General features: G+C 34.7%; 1 protein-coding gene across 1 annotated transcript; it reads left to right on the top strand.

The window, feature by feature from the left end:
• Positions 1–1,848: 1,848 nt before the first annotated feature.
• On the top strand, positions 1,849–13,721 carry LOC133332012 (uncharacterized). The gene is made up of 9 exons (XM_061540397.1): positions 1,849–2,126; positions 5,966–6,073; positions 6,204–6,335; positions 6,405–6,428; positions 8,604–8,689; positions 9,948–10,071; positions 11,069–11,175; positions 12,088–12,313; positions 13,714–13,721. The coding sequence occupies exons 1-9, from the start codon at positions 1,853–1,855 to the stop codon at positions 13,719–13,721; spliced, it is 1,089 nt and encodes a 362-aa protein (XP_061396381.1). The 5' UTR covers positions 1,849–1,852.
• The last annotated feature ends 944 nt before the right edge of the window (positions 13,722–14,665 follow it).

Raw genomic sequence — 14,665 nt, 5'->3', positions numbered from 1 at the left:
TTTTTATTTTTGGGTCATAAAAATTAATTTAATATATGGACTTATTACTAAACCTATATGAAATCTGTGAAGATATATTTACTTTTAGCATTGAATTAAACCAGTAAGGAAAGTATGATACTCTTCACCATTTTGGGTATATTCTACATTTATCTCCTAACAGACTCCGCCTTTTCGGAAGAACATTGACATGAAATTGAACGAACTTCCGTATGTGATATTTATACCTTTCTGGAACCTAAGCTAAATTTCATTTCATTCGGGCAAGTTTAGAGTCGTTTGCGTACAAAGGGACTTATGTAAATCGATTTACAGCATACTTGATACGCGCTATTCGGTAGGCCGCACACTTCAAAATTTAATATTAGTCAGGCACCCGTTTGAAATATATGTGAAAGCTGTGACTGCATCTGCACCATTTTCAATAAAACGCAATAACGTCATTCTAATCTGATTTGATAATTTTATACGTTGTGCAAAATTTCGAAAACGTATATGGAAGCTATGTCAAAATCAGAACCGACTACAACGAATCATGCAAAAGATTAGTTTATATTAATTTCAGTACATTATACAAAATTGTGTGTCAATCGTAAAAGCTTTAGGTCTTTAGGGCGCAATTTACATAAAATCGAAGAATATATATATACATATATGGGAGCTATACCTAAATCTGAACCGATTTTCACAAAACTTAGCACACATCATTCTAGACTCAACTCAGTATGCTGTGCCCCTTTGGTGTACCATTTACTTAAAATCGGACTTGGGCCAAACAAATGAGCTGTGTCAAATTTCATCCAATTCGGATCATAAATGCGTCCTGTACTTTGTTTACAATTTACAATTTATAGAAAAATTAACGCAAGTATATGTATCCACTTATAAAGTGAGAATTTTTACTAATCGGCATCCGGTTATATGCTGCAAATGGGTTTTCGCACTCCGTCAGCTGTGTCTTTCATTCTTGCCCAAGGAACCATGTGGCTATACTTCCTCCAGATAATATGAGGAATTGCAATCACAAATGCTATGCTGGACGGCGTACAAAATAGATTGATCGTCATCGTCCTGCAATAGTGTTGTGTAGTTTGTAACCAACGCTACAAATACTCTTTCGTTTCGTTTGGTTTTGCTTTTGCGTTTATTTTTTTCAACATGCATATTGATATTTGCCCTGCTCGTTTTGTGCTCCGAACGAGCGTAAACAAAAACGTTCTGGTTATGTACTTTCTGAGCAATTCGACAAACTCTGTCTCAGCTGGGAGAACGATTCTATAATACCCGCACATATGCGGCACTTACTGTGGCAACCGAAAATAAACAGTAGCACCAACGACAATAATGTCACGGCAACAATTGAGGCAATGTGTGTGTGTGTGGTCGTTTGTGGCAACCGTACCAACCTATGACTTTCTAATCAAATCGAAACTGAAATTGAAAAAGAACATTTGAATTTTGAGGAAAAACACCACAATTCTGAATTAAAAACAAACAAAGAACAACATCGTTGAAATTGCAAACAAATATTCCAAGAATTGCAAACAGTTTGGAAATATTCGGCGGGCGGAATTTCAAAAACGGTAGGTAAAGGGTTGTGGAGTATATGTAATTGTAAAGAAAAATAATATTGCAAATTTAAACTGTTCATTTCTAAATTCTTAGAAAAACGTGTATATCACCCTCCGTGAAATTACACGTTTCATTGCAAAAATACGTCTTCCAATGTATATTTGTGTGTATGTAGATTACTTTTATTGGGGGGAGTTTTTATTTTCACCCTTTCTGTGACAAAAATGCCCGAACTGAATATTAACAACCGACATCTCTCACGTTGTAGACTGCGACCACCATGGCCGGCATCATGGACGATAATCGTATTTTATGGCTCAAGTGCACCATCTCGAATGTGTTGGGTGTATTCGAACCAGAATTTGTCAATGCCGTTATCTATGATAATATGAATGATTTCAAGAGTTTCCTGGAGGACAAATACACCAAAAACGAGGATATCAATAAAGTCGTTTTGTATATGTGGCGCACCTTCTATGACAAGCTAGTTGAGGAGGAGATCACCGTTCTGGAGGAGGGTAAGTTTGTCCACAGACCATTACACGAACACACAGGCAGGTGCCCATCCGAACGATGGGGATGGCACTTCAGCTGAAGCACAGATAAGAAGGTTTTCTGTTTTGCCAACTGAGTGCCAAAGAAACTTTAATTGAATTTATAAGTAAATATTGAATTATTTAGTGATGGTGCACTCGATTTCTTCTTTTCGGAATCGATATGATGCGATTCGTTCATTTCGATTGTGTTCGTCACTTCAGCTCGACAATGGAGAATTGTTATTACTGCTGCTGAATTGAAACCACTTGTGCTGGAAGATATGGATGCGAATCGAATCGATTTCGTTGTTATTTTTACAAAGAATTCAGAGTAATTATTTTCGATAAAGCCCGAAAGTGTTTACATTTCAATGACAACAAATCCTCTAGAATATCAAATCATTGATTTGTTACATATTGTAAAGAATCATTAATGAAACGTTTATTTAAAGTTCTCTTAATGTATGGACAAACTGGTCTAGCTGGCCATGAAGTTGTTGTCAATTTTAATTGAAAATCTAAAAATAGTACAGCTCTTCAATCTATAGACACTTATTGTTTTAATCCACAACAACGATTCGTAGGCTCCGATTTTTCAGCAATGAATACAATTTTTATTCTATCCACATCTACCAGACAATACAATTCTGTTAATTAATATATATTGTACTAGCTGGACCCACGTTAAATTTGAATAGCATATAGGTGTATTGATGTTTCATTTCTTTAAATCAAAGAAAAAATGTTCTTCACATATTGACAAAAATTCAATTATATTCAACTTACCCACTATGGCAAAATGTTTTGTACGGGCGTATTACCCATATACGTCGAATCCATATATCTTAGCAAACTAAACAAAATCTCGAAACAGAAATAAAAAAATTATCAAAATGTGTTCACATATTTCACGGACGTTCAACAAACTCTATAAAGGTGAGAAGGTGTGTATTTTACTACGCAGAGCAATGAATTTAGGTACTGGCCTAATATTTTTTTATTTTAATATACACATGTTTGTATTTTATGTATTTCAAAATATATCCTCATCGGATGATGCGTATTTGCATCCATGTTACTGAATCAAATTTTAAATTCCTTACATGTAACCCATCTTATGATATACCCCTAGAAAATATACTTACATGCATAAATTATTTCAGAGTTATGATTACTTTTGATGCTATTACTCCGCTTCCGCGCCGATTTTTAGAACTGTATCTAACCTATGTTACTTCCATGGGATCGATTGACGTACTGTGTACATCTTAGTAAAATCTGTTCAGTGGTTCTATAAATTTTTTATATTATTGATTTCAATGCAATAAGGAGTGCATTTTTTGACGTACGACTACTATCGAAGGCATATCATTATATACTGTAAATCTGTTCAGCGGTTTTTGCGCTAACGGGAACATACAAACAGATTTTTTCTGTTATATATATATATATATAGATTTGTATCTGCATCAATTCTTAATAAAAAAAACGATTGACATGGAAATTTGAAAATAAAAGTATAAGATGTCGCGGACTGATAATTTAGAAAAATAATTTGCCACAATTGGCACAATTTTTCCTTACAGAATGTACATTGGCGGACTTAAATTACATGCGAAAGCCTCTGTTACATGAATTTACATGATGGACAATTGTATTTGGGTACTTCGCATATTTCTATGATTTCACGAAATATAATATGACGTTTTTCTTTTCCATTGTCGGCTAACAAAAACTATTCTATGGTCAAATTTAATTTAGATAATACCTCATAAACATGCACATAGAAAAGTTTCCCACACATTCACTACTCGGCTATAATTCGGGACACAAATCCTTTTGTATAGTTTAAGCACTTCAACGAAAAGATAAAACCAAGCGCTAAGCTCTAGCCTTCAACGCTACCGTTCTGACGAATGCTGGACCGAGAACAAAGGCGGATGGGAATGTGGGTGCGTAAACAGGCAGTGCGTTTTGAGAAGCCTGACAACAGGCTTGTGTCCACCCACACGAACTGGTGGATTAACTGCAAAGTGAAATACGATGGCATAGAAACTTTTTCGAGACTTCTCCAACTGGCGTTGAGTTGACATTGATGCCGTAGCTTAGAAGCAGCCCAGGACAGCATCATGTTTTACTTTGTCTTTTGAATTCTCCAGTCACACTCCCTGTCGCAGTTTCGGTTTCCAAGTGATACTCCTGATGAAGTGGTTGTGGTTGTGAAGGATTTGCTTGTTTTGTTTCACGTTTGTCTTTTGTTGTGTCTTCCATCATACGAACGGATAAATAGAAAATACAAACAAAGAGGGAAACTAAGTTTATGCAAGCATTTTTGATTTGCATACGAGGCAAGAATGCTCCCTATGCCAAAATGCGGATAGCATGTGGCAACTTGATGTAGGCGAAGTGGAAATTTGACGGTGTAACGTTGGAAGCACAACACAGCAGAAACATTTCAACATCCTCTTTGTTTAGCTTTCAGTCGCTGGAGTTAGGATTGTACTTTTCTGTTGCTGGTCTTTCCTTTACTATTGCCACTTCCGGCACCGGGGTGACAAAACACTTGCTATTTCCGTGGGACTCCTCTCAAATAGAGGAACATTTCCATTGAGCGAAACTACAATCAACACGATTTACTGCATCCACTTCTTTAGTTCCTGCATATTCATTTTTTTAGTTGAGCACTTTGCCTTCACATGAAAGAACCTAAAAAATGGTAATTATATTATACTGGGCCAATTGTTTACATTTTTTGGCAGGATTCTTTAAATATGGAATCTTAAATATTCCAAATGAAAATATGTTCCACTTGGTGAAAGAATTCCTTTTAGATTTACATGAATCAACTCTTCCGATGTATGTATTCGTCGAATGTTCTTATCGGATATTGAAATGCTCCCAGTAATTGATCCTATCAAGTTAAAGCATTTGGGCTATACTCCAATACCAATGTCGAGGTTTACAGGCACGTTTAAGATTCAACAGATATCTATGGAAATATTTCTAATATTGATAGCGGTATAAACATTTTTGAAAATAAAACAAGTTAAATGTGTCGAATACCTCATGTGAATCGAACCAAACGTGGTAAATGTCATTTATTTGAGTATTTATTCACTTTTGTTATAGACATATAGCTGGCTTAATATGTTAAGGGCAACAAGTCCACATTTCACAATTTTCCAGAAAAGACAAAAAACAATTATTTTTTATAAATATTTTTTTTTTTAAATCTGTAAATGTAATTTGTTTTTGTATTGTAAGGGTATTTTATTAAACATCGATTGGGGCTTTTATATTAACACCTATATATAAATACCGATCGATTTCAAGTATTTGACTGGTAAATTACTGCCAAGAGGAAAACGAACAAAAATTCACAAAATACCGAATAATGTGTGTAACGTTATATGGGGGCTACTTCGAAACTATTTTTTTGTTCAAAGATTTTGTACCCAGTGAGAGTCCCAAAGATAAAATTACATCCATTTCGCCCCCAAACCATCAAAATTTCTGAATATTTGGGATAATGTTATATTTTGGGGTACCTTAAAAACTGGACCAATATTTATATTTTTTGTATGAAGGTGTATTACCCCATTAGCACCTAAAATACCAAATTACAGTTAATTCGGCTTAAAAAAACGTGTCCAACATCGTCAAAATAAAAAGTAGACTTAGAACCTTTACATGATATTAAGCCAGCAACATGTGATGAATTGGACTTAACGCCATCACTCATCAATACAAAACGACAATAACAAATGAGAAAACGATATTACATGTCGGTAGTAAATAGGTTAATTTAATTCAAATTGAATATTACAAATTATGTCATATTTGGTTGTGTCTTACAGTGGAACCAGAATTACCTACTGAACCTGAGAAGAAAGATAAAAAGGGCAAAAAAGGAAAGAAAGGGCAGACAGCTGGAAAAGATGCAAAGGCGTCCACACCGAACAAAGGTAACTATTATCTATAAAGGTTACTATTTTCTATCTATTTTAAAATATCATAATGAGTCCGAAGTAAAATAGATCAACATTATTGAATTAAATCAAAGAATATTTCACCACATTTTAAATATTGTAATAGGCCTCAAAACAGCCAAGGATTCTGGACGAGAAAAGGGAGGTGGTGATGATTTCGATGCTGGTATTGATACGGGGGCTGACAGTGCAGGCGATGACATTGGAGCGGAAAGTGTAAAGAGTTCTGCCTTATCGGGTGAGTAATACATATAAACTCGTTTGATAAAATCCCAATTAAAACCACATTCTCCCACTTAACATGCAGCCAGCGACGATGACGATGAAATTGGTAATTATAACATAGATATGTTTCTATTATCTCTACTGGAGTTATCCCTCAACGTCTTAAAAATCTAAATTTATTTGTTTTATGTTTTAATTGAAATTGTCACTGTGTTATCATTTGCCATCTTTTTTTCCATTACAATCATTTTTTGTTTACACTTGAGGAGGCATTTCTGCGAATATCTTTTGCTGCCATTGTTTGGAAGTGTTTTAGTTTGTTTTCGCTCGCAAAGGATAAGAAATGATTTATGTATGTAACACGTAACGTTGCTTTTTTCACAGAGACTTTCTGTTACTGGCGCTACTACTGCCATCTTTCAGCTTTGTATGATTTCTTTTAATTGTGAAAGTTTTTCATTTCATATAATTTTTCTTCTTTTCTTCTTCAGTTCTCGTCATTCATTAATATTTAAAAACCTCATTAATGCAAAAAGGATAGAAATGGTTTCTTTTATCCAAATTACAAATTTACGCTTTAACCCATTCGGGCTAGCGGAAGCCCATGTGAAATGACAAGCCGTCGGCAGGGATGGTTTACTTCGAGAATGAGGTACAGTTATGCATCAAGGATTTAAGGGAATGCGAATGCGGCCCGCCTATCTTTAGGTGGTTTTCTCTTTGTACACAATCGGTAAAGAAGGCAGGTTTTCGGAAGTATCCATTAATCCCAGTACTTCCGAAAATGTCATTGATGCAGTTAAGAAATGAACTGGTTTGCTCATTGTCAAGCAATATGAACAGAACAGGCTAATCTTTGGAGTCACTCGGTCATATAAAAAATAAATGGTGGATTGATTCGAAGTGGAACTTTTTTTCCACACTGCTACACACATCAACAGCTATTGCGCACAATATTTGAATAGAATAAAAGCAAAAAGGAGTAAAAAAGGCCAAAGTAGGACGTGGTCGACTATATTATACACTACCTCACTTTGGGTATTCGCAAAAGGTACATACATATGGGGCAGATGTATCGTCTTTGGTGCACCCTTCTATATATGAACAGTCTTCAATCCATACACTTGACATTTTGCAGTATATGCTCAAGTTCATGTCAGCCGACAGACTTTTGGCACCATTTTTAAATTTGCAAGACATCGCGAGACTTTCTTCACAAAAATCTGAACCTATGTTTTCCTCTACTACACTGGGCCCCACCCTACGTTGCTGTGCCAAATTTCATCGCAAGCATCAAAAATAATTATGTGACTATCTTGTTTCCTTTTTGTATGCTACAAACATATGCACAGAAACATAATACCCTGTGCCACAGCGTGGTGTAGGGTAAAAAAACACCCTTTCACATCCCTGTGTTGCAAAAGTTATCGAGAAGCAATAACCCCGTTTCCAGATTATTTTATTCGTTTTGGTTTATTTTCTTCTTGGCGACTTTCTTAAGGAAGAGCAAAGATGTCAGAGAATCTTTTAATTTCAATATAAATTACTTTTCATTTAAAGGCTGCCAACAAAGAGCAATAATGTATTCAACTAACAACGAACAAAAAAAACAAACAACATTCCAATATATTTACATAATCTTCAAATGTAGTAATTCTCTTGGAATGGACTAGAATTTGCACTGTGTAGTTTGTTGCAGTCGCAATTGGCCGTATAGGAGTGATAATATTTTACCACTTACACAACGCTGATGAATTCATCATTCAGCAATCAGCCAATTACTTAATTGGTAATTGGAAACACAACGTGTTTTTATTAGTTTCGATTGTAATTAGAGTATTATTATACTCTATTATTATACTAGCATAACCTACAGTTAATACAATTGTAAAATGTTGTATTCAAAATAATATTACACTGCATATAAATACCTATATTGGAAGATGCTTGACAAACAACCATCATGCCATCCTTGATGGTAGAACTCCAGATCATTTGTCCTTTTACAATCCCACCAACTTATGTCTTAATTCGGCTGTAATACTTTCCGTAATCATTGCCAACAACATTTTACAAGTTATTTCAATGTAAATAATGTTGACACACCAAATTAGTTCATTCTTGCCTTCTTCTTTTTTACGTGCATTTATTCGTTCATTCCTTCTTCATTTGGTAGCACAATTCTACGGATTTTTTATTCACATCATAATGTCTTCATACACACACAGCCATAGTATCTGTGTGAATTGTAATTGTTGTATGTGGGTACATGTATTTCTAGGGTCCAGGAAGAGTGGCAAAGGCAAAGGACGTAAAAAGAAACGCAAGACAATACAGGCTCCTGTTCCGGTCTATGTGGAAGTTAAGGTAAGCAACAGTACACGTCATTTTATTTTACGGGACACTACAGCTGCGGATACCCTGTCATACAGACACTGCCACAAGTCTCAGTGTAAATATTTATTCTATAATTCCGTTGCCCATCATTAAAGGTAGAAGCGATCTAATATACGACATATAAACAAAGATATAATCATCATAAAATAAATCTGAATGTTTGCTTGTGTGTGTTGTTGTGCTTAGACATCATATACATATGTATATTAGAAGTATAAAAGTGTGTTGAAACTGCGGTTGAGCTTCGTCGAATAATTGCTTTTACTTATTAGATCTGGAACATCATTCTCGATAGAACAACAATGCTTCCTAGGGAAATTCGTAAAAAAAAAAATAAACCATCTATAGAAAGGACACTTTGTCTGTTTTAAGGATAGTGCCTTTTTTTGTTTTTAGACCTTATTTCTCTATATCATAAAATCTAAATTAATTATGTTGCATCTTATTATGTAACACCAACCGGAATGAATTAGATGCCAGAGCATAATGAAGAGGGATGTATCTACTGTATTGAGCATTTTAATCAAAAGAACATTCACATATGCGAGCATATACATATGTATTTGTTGTTTTCTACATCTCATTGCCTGTTTGTTTGTTTCACAAAAGGGAATTTACATCCCAAATCAATTCATTATGACATTCATGTCGAGATATTTGTGTTTGGCGATGTAAATAAAACACCACTGTTGGGAATCAAAACATTCACGTACACACGTGCGAAACCCTCTTATACACTCACTTAAACATATGCATACATAAACTAATATCTAATATCGGAGGCACACACACACACGGACATATCGAAGCCAATTTATGCACTCCTCTCGAAAAACCGGCTTAGCGGAGAAACATTTAAATCTCAAAGGTGTGTAAAAAATGATTGCAATGAATATTCTACACGACTACACACATACATACGCGTAAATGTTATTGCCCCTAACACAGCTACAAACGAAGGATGCCAATACACAATAACAAAAATACAATAAGCGCCACCATTGCAAATGATATACGATATGGTGGGACCGAGTTCATATTGTATTCGCTGATTTACAGGTATTGAAAATCAGAGAGACTCACATCTGCCTGCCCTCGCATGTGAAGTAATTCTCTTTCGTGCTTCGCGATGCGGCACTCCTACCGTCGCAAGTGTATGAAATATTTATTTTTATTTGCAGGTTTTTTTTTACAAATTCAATACTGATTTCTCCTGGTTTCGTTACAGAAAATCATTCCAACGTTTGTAAAGACCCCAATATTGCATTGCCACTTTGGGGAGCTGAGCTGTACACATTTCGACAACAATATCAAATATGTGTATATGATACGCAAAGAAGTTAACGGAATAGGTAAGTACAGAACATGATTTTTTCTGTTTATTTAAGTATGCGATTTTTGACACGTTATCAATAAGTGTGAAAATGTAGTGGAATGGATATTTCATTATTGTCATTCTCTTTAAGAGCGTGGATACATTTAATTTAACAAATGAAATGCGTTTTTAATTTGTGATTATTCTTATACCTGCATTATATTCATAGCTCATAGAAAGCCATATTATTGATAGGGAGAAATTTCTTAGATGATGAAGAGAAGCAGATTTTCAGATTTTCTATGGATTATATATTTTCCTTACCTTACTCCCGAGAAGTTGTTAAGTTCGAGTAAGAGAAGTGGTTGTATGTACTCGAATGTGGGAGTTCTACTAAGATAATTACAGATGTCTAAGTATTTGAATTTTGTTAGTATTACCAATACCACATTAGAGGGCATACATTTCGAGCTTATGGCTAGGAAATTTTACATGCGATTCCGCTTATGGTCTCGATAATTATCAGAGGATATGTCGGAGATGAAATGGACCGACAACTTTATTTTTGGCTTTATGTATAGTCGCTATAGTCACCACAATTACAAACCAAACTCACAAACGTGGAAGGCAATCTGATCACCAATTTGAATAGCTGATTTTTTTACTCCCGGAAAACATGATTCGGAACACATCCCGCAGAGCAGCTGTTGACCTCTAATCCGTCAAGAGAATGCAAATGTCGTGAAATATTACCCTGGTTCGGAACATAGATCCACAGAAACTTTATCATATAGCCGGACCCGTCCGACTATATTGCCTCGCTTACTGGTTTTTGTTAATATTTCAAATATCCCCCATACAAATGTAAAGTTTAATTTTCGGTATGTTGAAGTTCCTACCCCGTATTCCAACCTAAGTGTCGGTACTTTGGAAAAATTGTTTTCAAAGCAAAAATACCGTCCCATTTAAAGGTTCCACCGAATTAAGGAATTTTTGCTTGTTATTTTTATTTATTTTTTGTTCGCTTTTTTCAGCTTTCTACTCAGATATCAACGAATGTTTTGCCGAAATGTCTCAGTATTTTATCTTTGGAACTGTAAGAGGTGAACTAATAAAGTCTATGAGCCAAGATGTTGATATGGTAAGCTACGTGATTTATTTTTAATTAAAGCATATTAATTATTACGCAAATAACTTTTTAATAAATACACAAAATAATATTAGTTGTGTTTTCAGTAACATTTACTACGTATGTTCTATATTAGAGACTAAGCCGTTTTTATTCTGTTTTGCAATAATATAAACAGACAACATCCAGTAAGATTCTGCAAAATATCACGCATTTTCACTTAAAATGCTTAAAATATACTTTTTAGACAATTCATACAAAAAAATGTTTTCTGACTTTGGGAAAAATTTAAAATTAACGGATTGGGCTGATTTATCCAGCTAGATACTAGAAGAAATTTAACCAGTAACTTTCATGACAATTTCAATTAATCACCACCCCGTTTATTTTGCACCCTTCTCTTTAACCCAAAAATGTCGCTCAAATGGTTTAGCTTCTGTAGCTGTTTTATGAAATTGACGTTAGCAATTGAGCTGATCCTTTGTGGGCAGCACTTTACTAAAGCAATGAAAAAATTCTGTAATTAATTTCCTACTACGTACCAATGATAAAGTGGCATGAAAGCATGAACATTATTAACCATCTATCAAAATGCCGCCTGAGTATCGGGCCCTTGAGAACAGATTTAAGTGATGTTCCACAGGGACCATGTAGAATAAAAGTAAGTAGTCTAAAGCCCTTACAAATGACAACTGCGACAGCTGTTGGAAAGCATGTTACTATCATTCATTTGTTCATCATAGCACAGGATAATAATATCAAAATAGATAAATAAAAAGAAACTATAGGCTCAACTCAGTACATTGACATCTGGAAAACCGTTGTAACGCTGTGAATGATTTCTCTGCAAATATTATGATTTAAAATATTGTTATCATAATTAAAGAAAACATTTATCGCATCCATTTGCCTCGATTTCCACAGATATTTAAAAAGGCAATTGAATTTCAATTTCGCGAACCAAAATTAATTGAAGGCAAACACATGGAAAATTACGAATCTCAAACACCCGGTGAGGTTGGTACAGAAACGACCGAAGTAAAGGATACAGCACCCGGCCTATTAGAACTGGCCAAACCATCGGAATTTCGTTTAAAAGCTCTTAAACAGAAGAGGTATGTAAAGCATCAATTTTGTTGTGAAATGATCGGTAAGCGAAATGTTCAACCCTCAGGAAGTCTGCTTACAATGATAAAGATACTAAACGGCCATATTTATTTTTCGCTTTTTTGTACGCATTTTTTGGTAGTGTCTTGTTTTTGTTTTGTTCGCAAACATTTTTGGCTTCATCCACCCACCTCTTTGTCCGTTACTGAACATTGTTTATCAATTTTTATTGTTGGTTTTATGTAAAAACAAGTGCTTGCCTACCCAGCAAAATACTTATTAAGACATCATCAAGCCTTCACATGATTTTCAATGTATGTATATATGAAATTCGTGTTTATTATTATTGATGAAGCGAATGTAAGTGCAAATTTGAAATTTGGCATTAGAATCAAAATTTCGATTAGTATACTAATTCAGACAATTTTAGAGAAATTTAGCATGGCTTTTGTACAATGTAAAATACCATACTTCTAAAAAGCACAAACGATGTTGCAAGCATCACGGTAAGAACAATTTCTTGACATAAACATTATGTAAGTATTTGCCCTTCGTTACGTTTATATATGTATGCACACAGTATCGTGATGAAAAGTCCCATGTTTACATTTTCACTCACTTTTATTGCTGGTCACTTCGATGCACCAAACCAAACGCCAGCCTTTGTTTCATACAAATACCATGTTCTTTGTTCGGTTTGTTACGTATGATGTATAAATTACAATAAACCATCTGATAACAGAGAAAGTTGCTATTCGGCTATGCCAATTTTTTTTGAATATTCTTTTCGCCCCTTTTTTCTGGTCTTCAACATTTTTAATCGGATTTTTTGCTACTCTTTTGCAATTAAGTTCGTTTTTTGTGTTTCCCCTCAGTTTCCTGGTATTTTCTGGCTCTTTGGCGTTATTTTTTTTTCAAACACAACAATTTCTTTGTGAAATTTAAGTTGTTATGCTCGTCCTGATGTGATACAAACAAACAAACAAACGAAAAAGTGAATGTATTTACGAATGAACGCGCCAACGAGCCACGAATATTGTTTGTTGCAACATGCACATCAACTCATCATCGACGTAGACGGCAACAATAGAGGCACTTTGGTTGAATCCCATGTCCGACAAATATCAATGAATCAAAATAAAGATTTGGATGTATATATATATATATATATATATATATTATAAATATATCTTCAGTAATTCATGACTTTGTAAGAACAATTTAATACAAACAATATGTGAGATTTTGATTTGAAAGGAATCGGTGTAAGACATTTTAATATTTTTCTAATATTGGCATAATATAAAAATCTGAATATGTATCACCGACTATGCCAGTTGGTCTTTGGCGTTAAGCATAAACATAAATATTATGTTGTGTCTAACTTTTTTGTGCGTAATGGCAAATTGGCTCCATCCTTTTCTGACACTCAAACTCATTTAGAATTATAAGCAATTTCAATGACATTCCCAACAATCCTGGTTCACACTGGATATGTTTCGTTTTCGTTATTCTCAAACTGCAACCCTTTTCTTACTTTGGTTTTGCGTTTGTACGTGTGTATGAGGGTACATGAAATATATCTCGTATTTTTGGTATTTTTCATTTCGCTTATCAGCGGGAGCTTTTATTACTTTTGTGTTAATTTGTTTTGTCCGCAGTTTTTATTTTGTTTTATTTTTTGTAATGTTTCTTTTTGCTTCTAAGACCCGTAATATTGCATTTGCCAGTATTTATTTATAACCCAATGATTTCGCCCGGTTCCCTCTGAACATCAAAGACAGACATGCTGAAAACGGACTGACCTTTTTTATGGCTATGCCGAAAATATTCGCCAACATTGCCCTGGCGGAACCATTCTTTCGCTCGCCTGTCTGTCAACAAATAAACCCTTTTCTTTACTGATTTAACAATAATTATTATTGGATTGTTTCATGAAAATTGTTTTCAACGCAAACAACTACAACGACTGTTCCATCGTCACTACCACCAACAAACGCTTCCGAATGTTGCCAACAAAAAAGGAAAATGGAGAAATTAGCTGAAATACGAGCACAGGAAGCCAAGAAGAAAACGCTTAAGAAAGCCGACTATGAAGGCGAGGAATCGCTTGGCGGACCTCAAACTAAAGACGAAGGTCAATTATCTAGTCAAAAGAAAAACGACGGCGATGAAGAGGAAGATGACGATATGTTATCAGATGAACAGCAAAAAGACAAAATGTCTATAACTTCGTCTGAAGAAGATGTGGGTGAGTGGAGCATGTAACACGTTATGTAACGTCAAATGTTGAGTAAATATTTTACCTAAAATATTAAATAAAATATCCAAAAAGTATTAAGAAAAAAAATAGTATCAGAATCTGAAAACGCCGTTGAAACATAGCCATGGTGGA

This window comes from Musca vetustissima, unplaced genomic scaffold (assembly GCF_032173495.1).
Source record: "Musca vetustissima isolate MV318-11 ecotype Yass unplaced genomic scaffold, APGP_CSIRO_Mvet_v1 utg2750, whole genome shotgun sequence".
NCBI lineage: Eukaryota > Metazoa > Arthropoda > Insecta > Diptera > Muscidae > Musca > Musca vetustissima.
Note: the sequence above shows the minus strand (reverse complement) of the source record. Positions and strands in the feature narration are given on the sequence as shown.

Bases quoted from the DNA above. Each gene is read 5' to 3' on its own strand.
- LOC133332012 (XM_061540397.1), top strand. From the start codon at position 1,853: ATGGCCGGCATCATGGACGATAATCGTATTTTATGGCTCAAGTGCACC. The intron at 2,127-5,965 runs GCAGGTGCCCAT...TGTGTCTTACAG, and splicing joins ACCATTACACGAACACACAG to TGGAACCAGAATTACCTACT. The intron at 6,336-6,404 runs GTGAGTAATACA...CTTAACATGCAG, and splicing joins AAAGAGTTCTGCCTTATCGG to CCAGCGACGATGACGATGAA.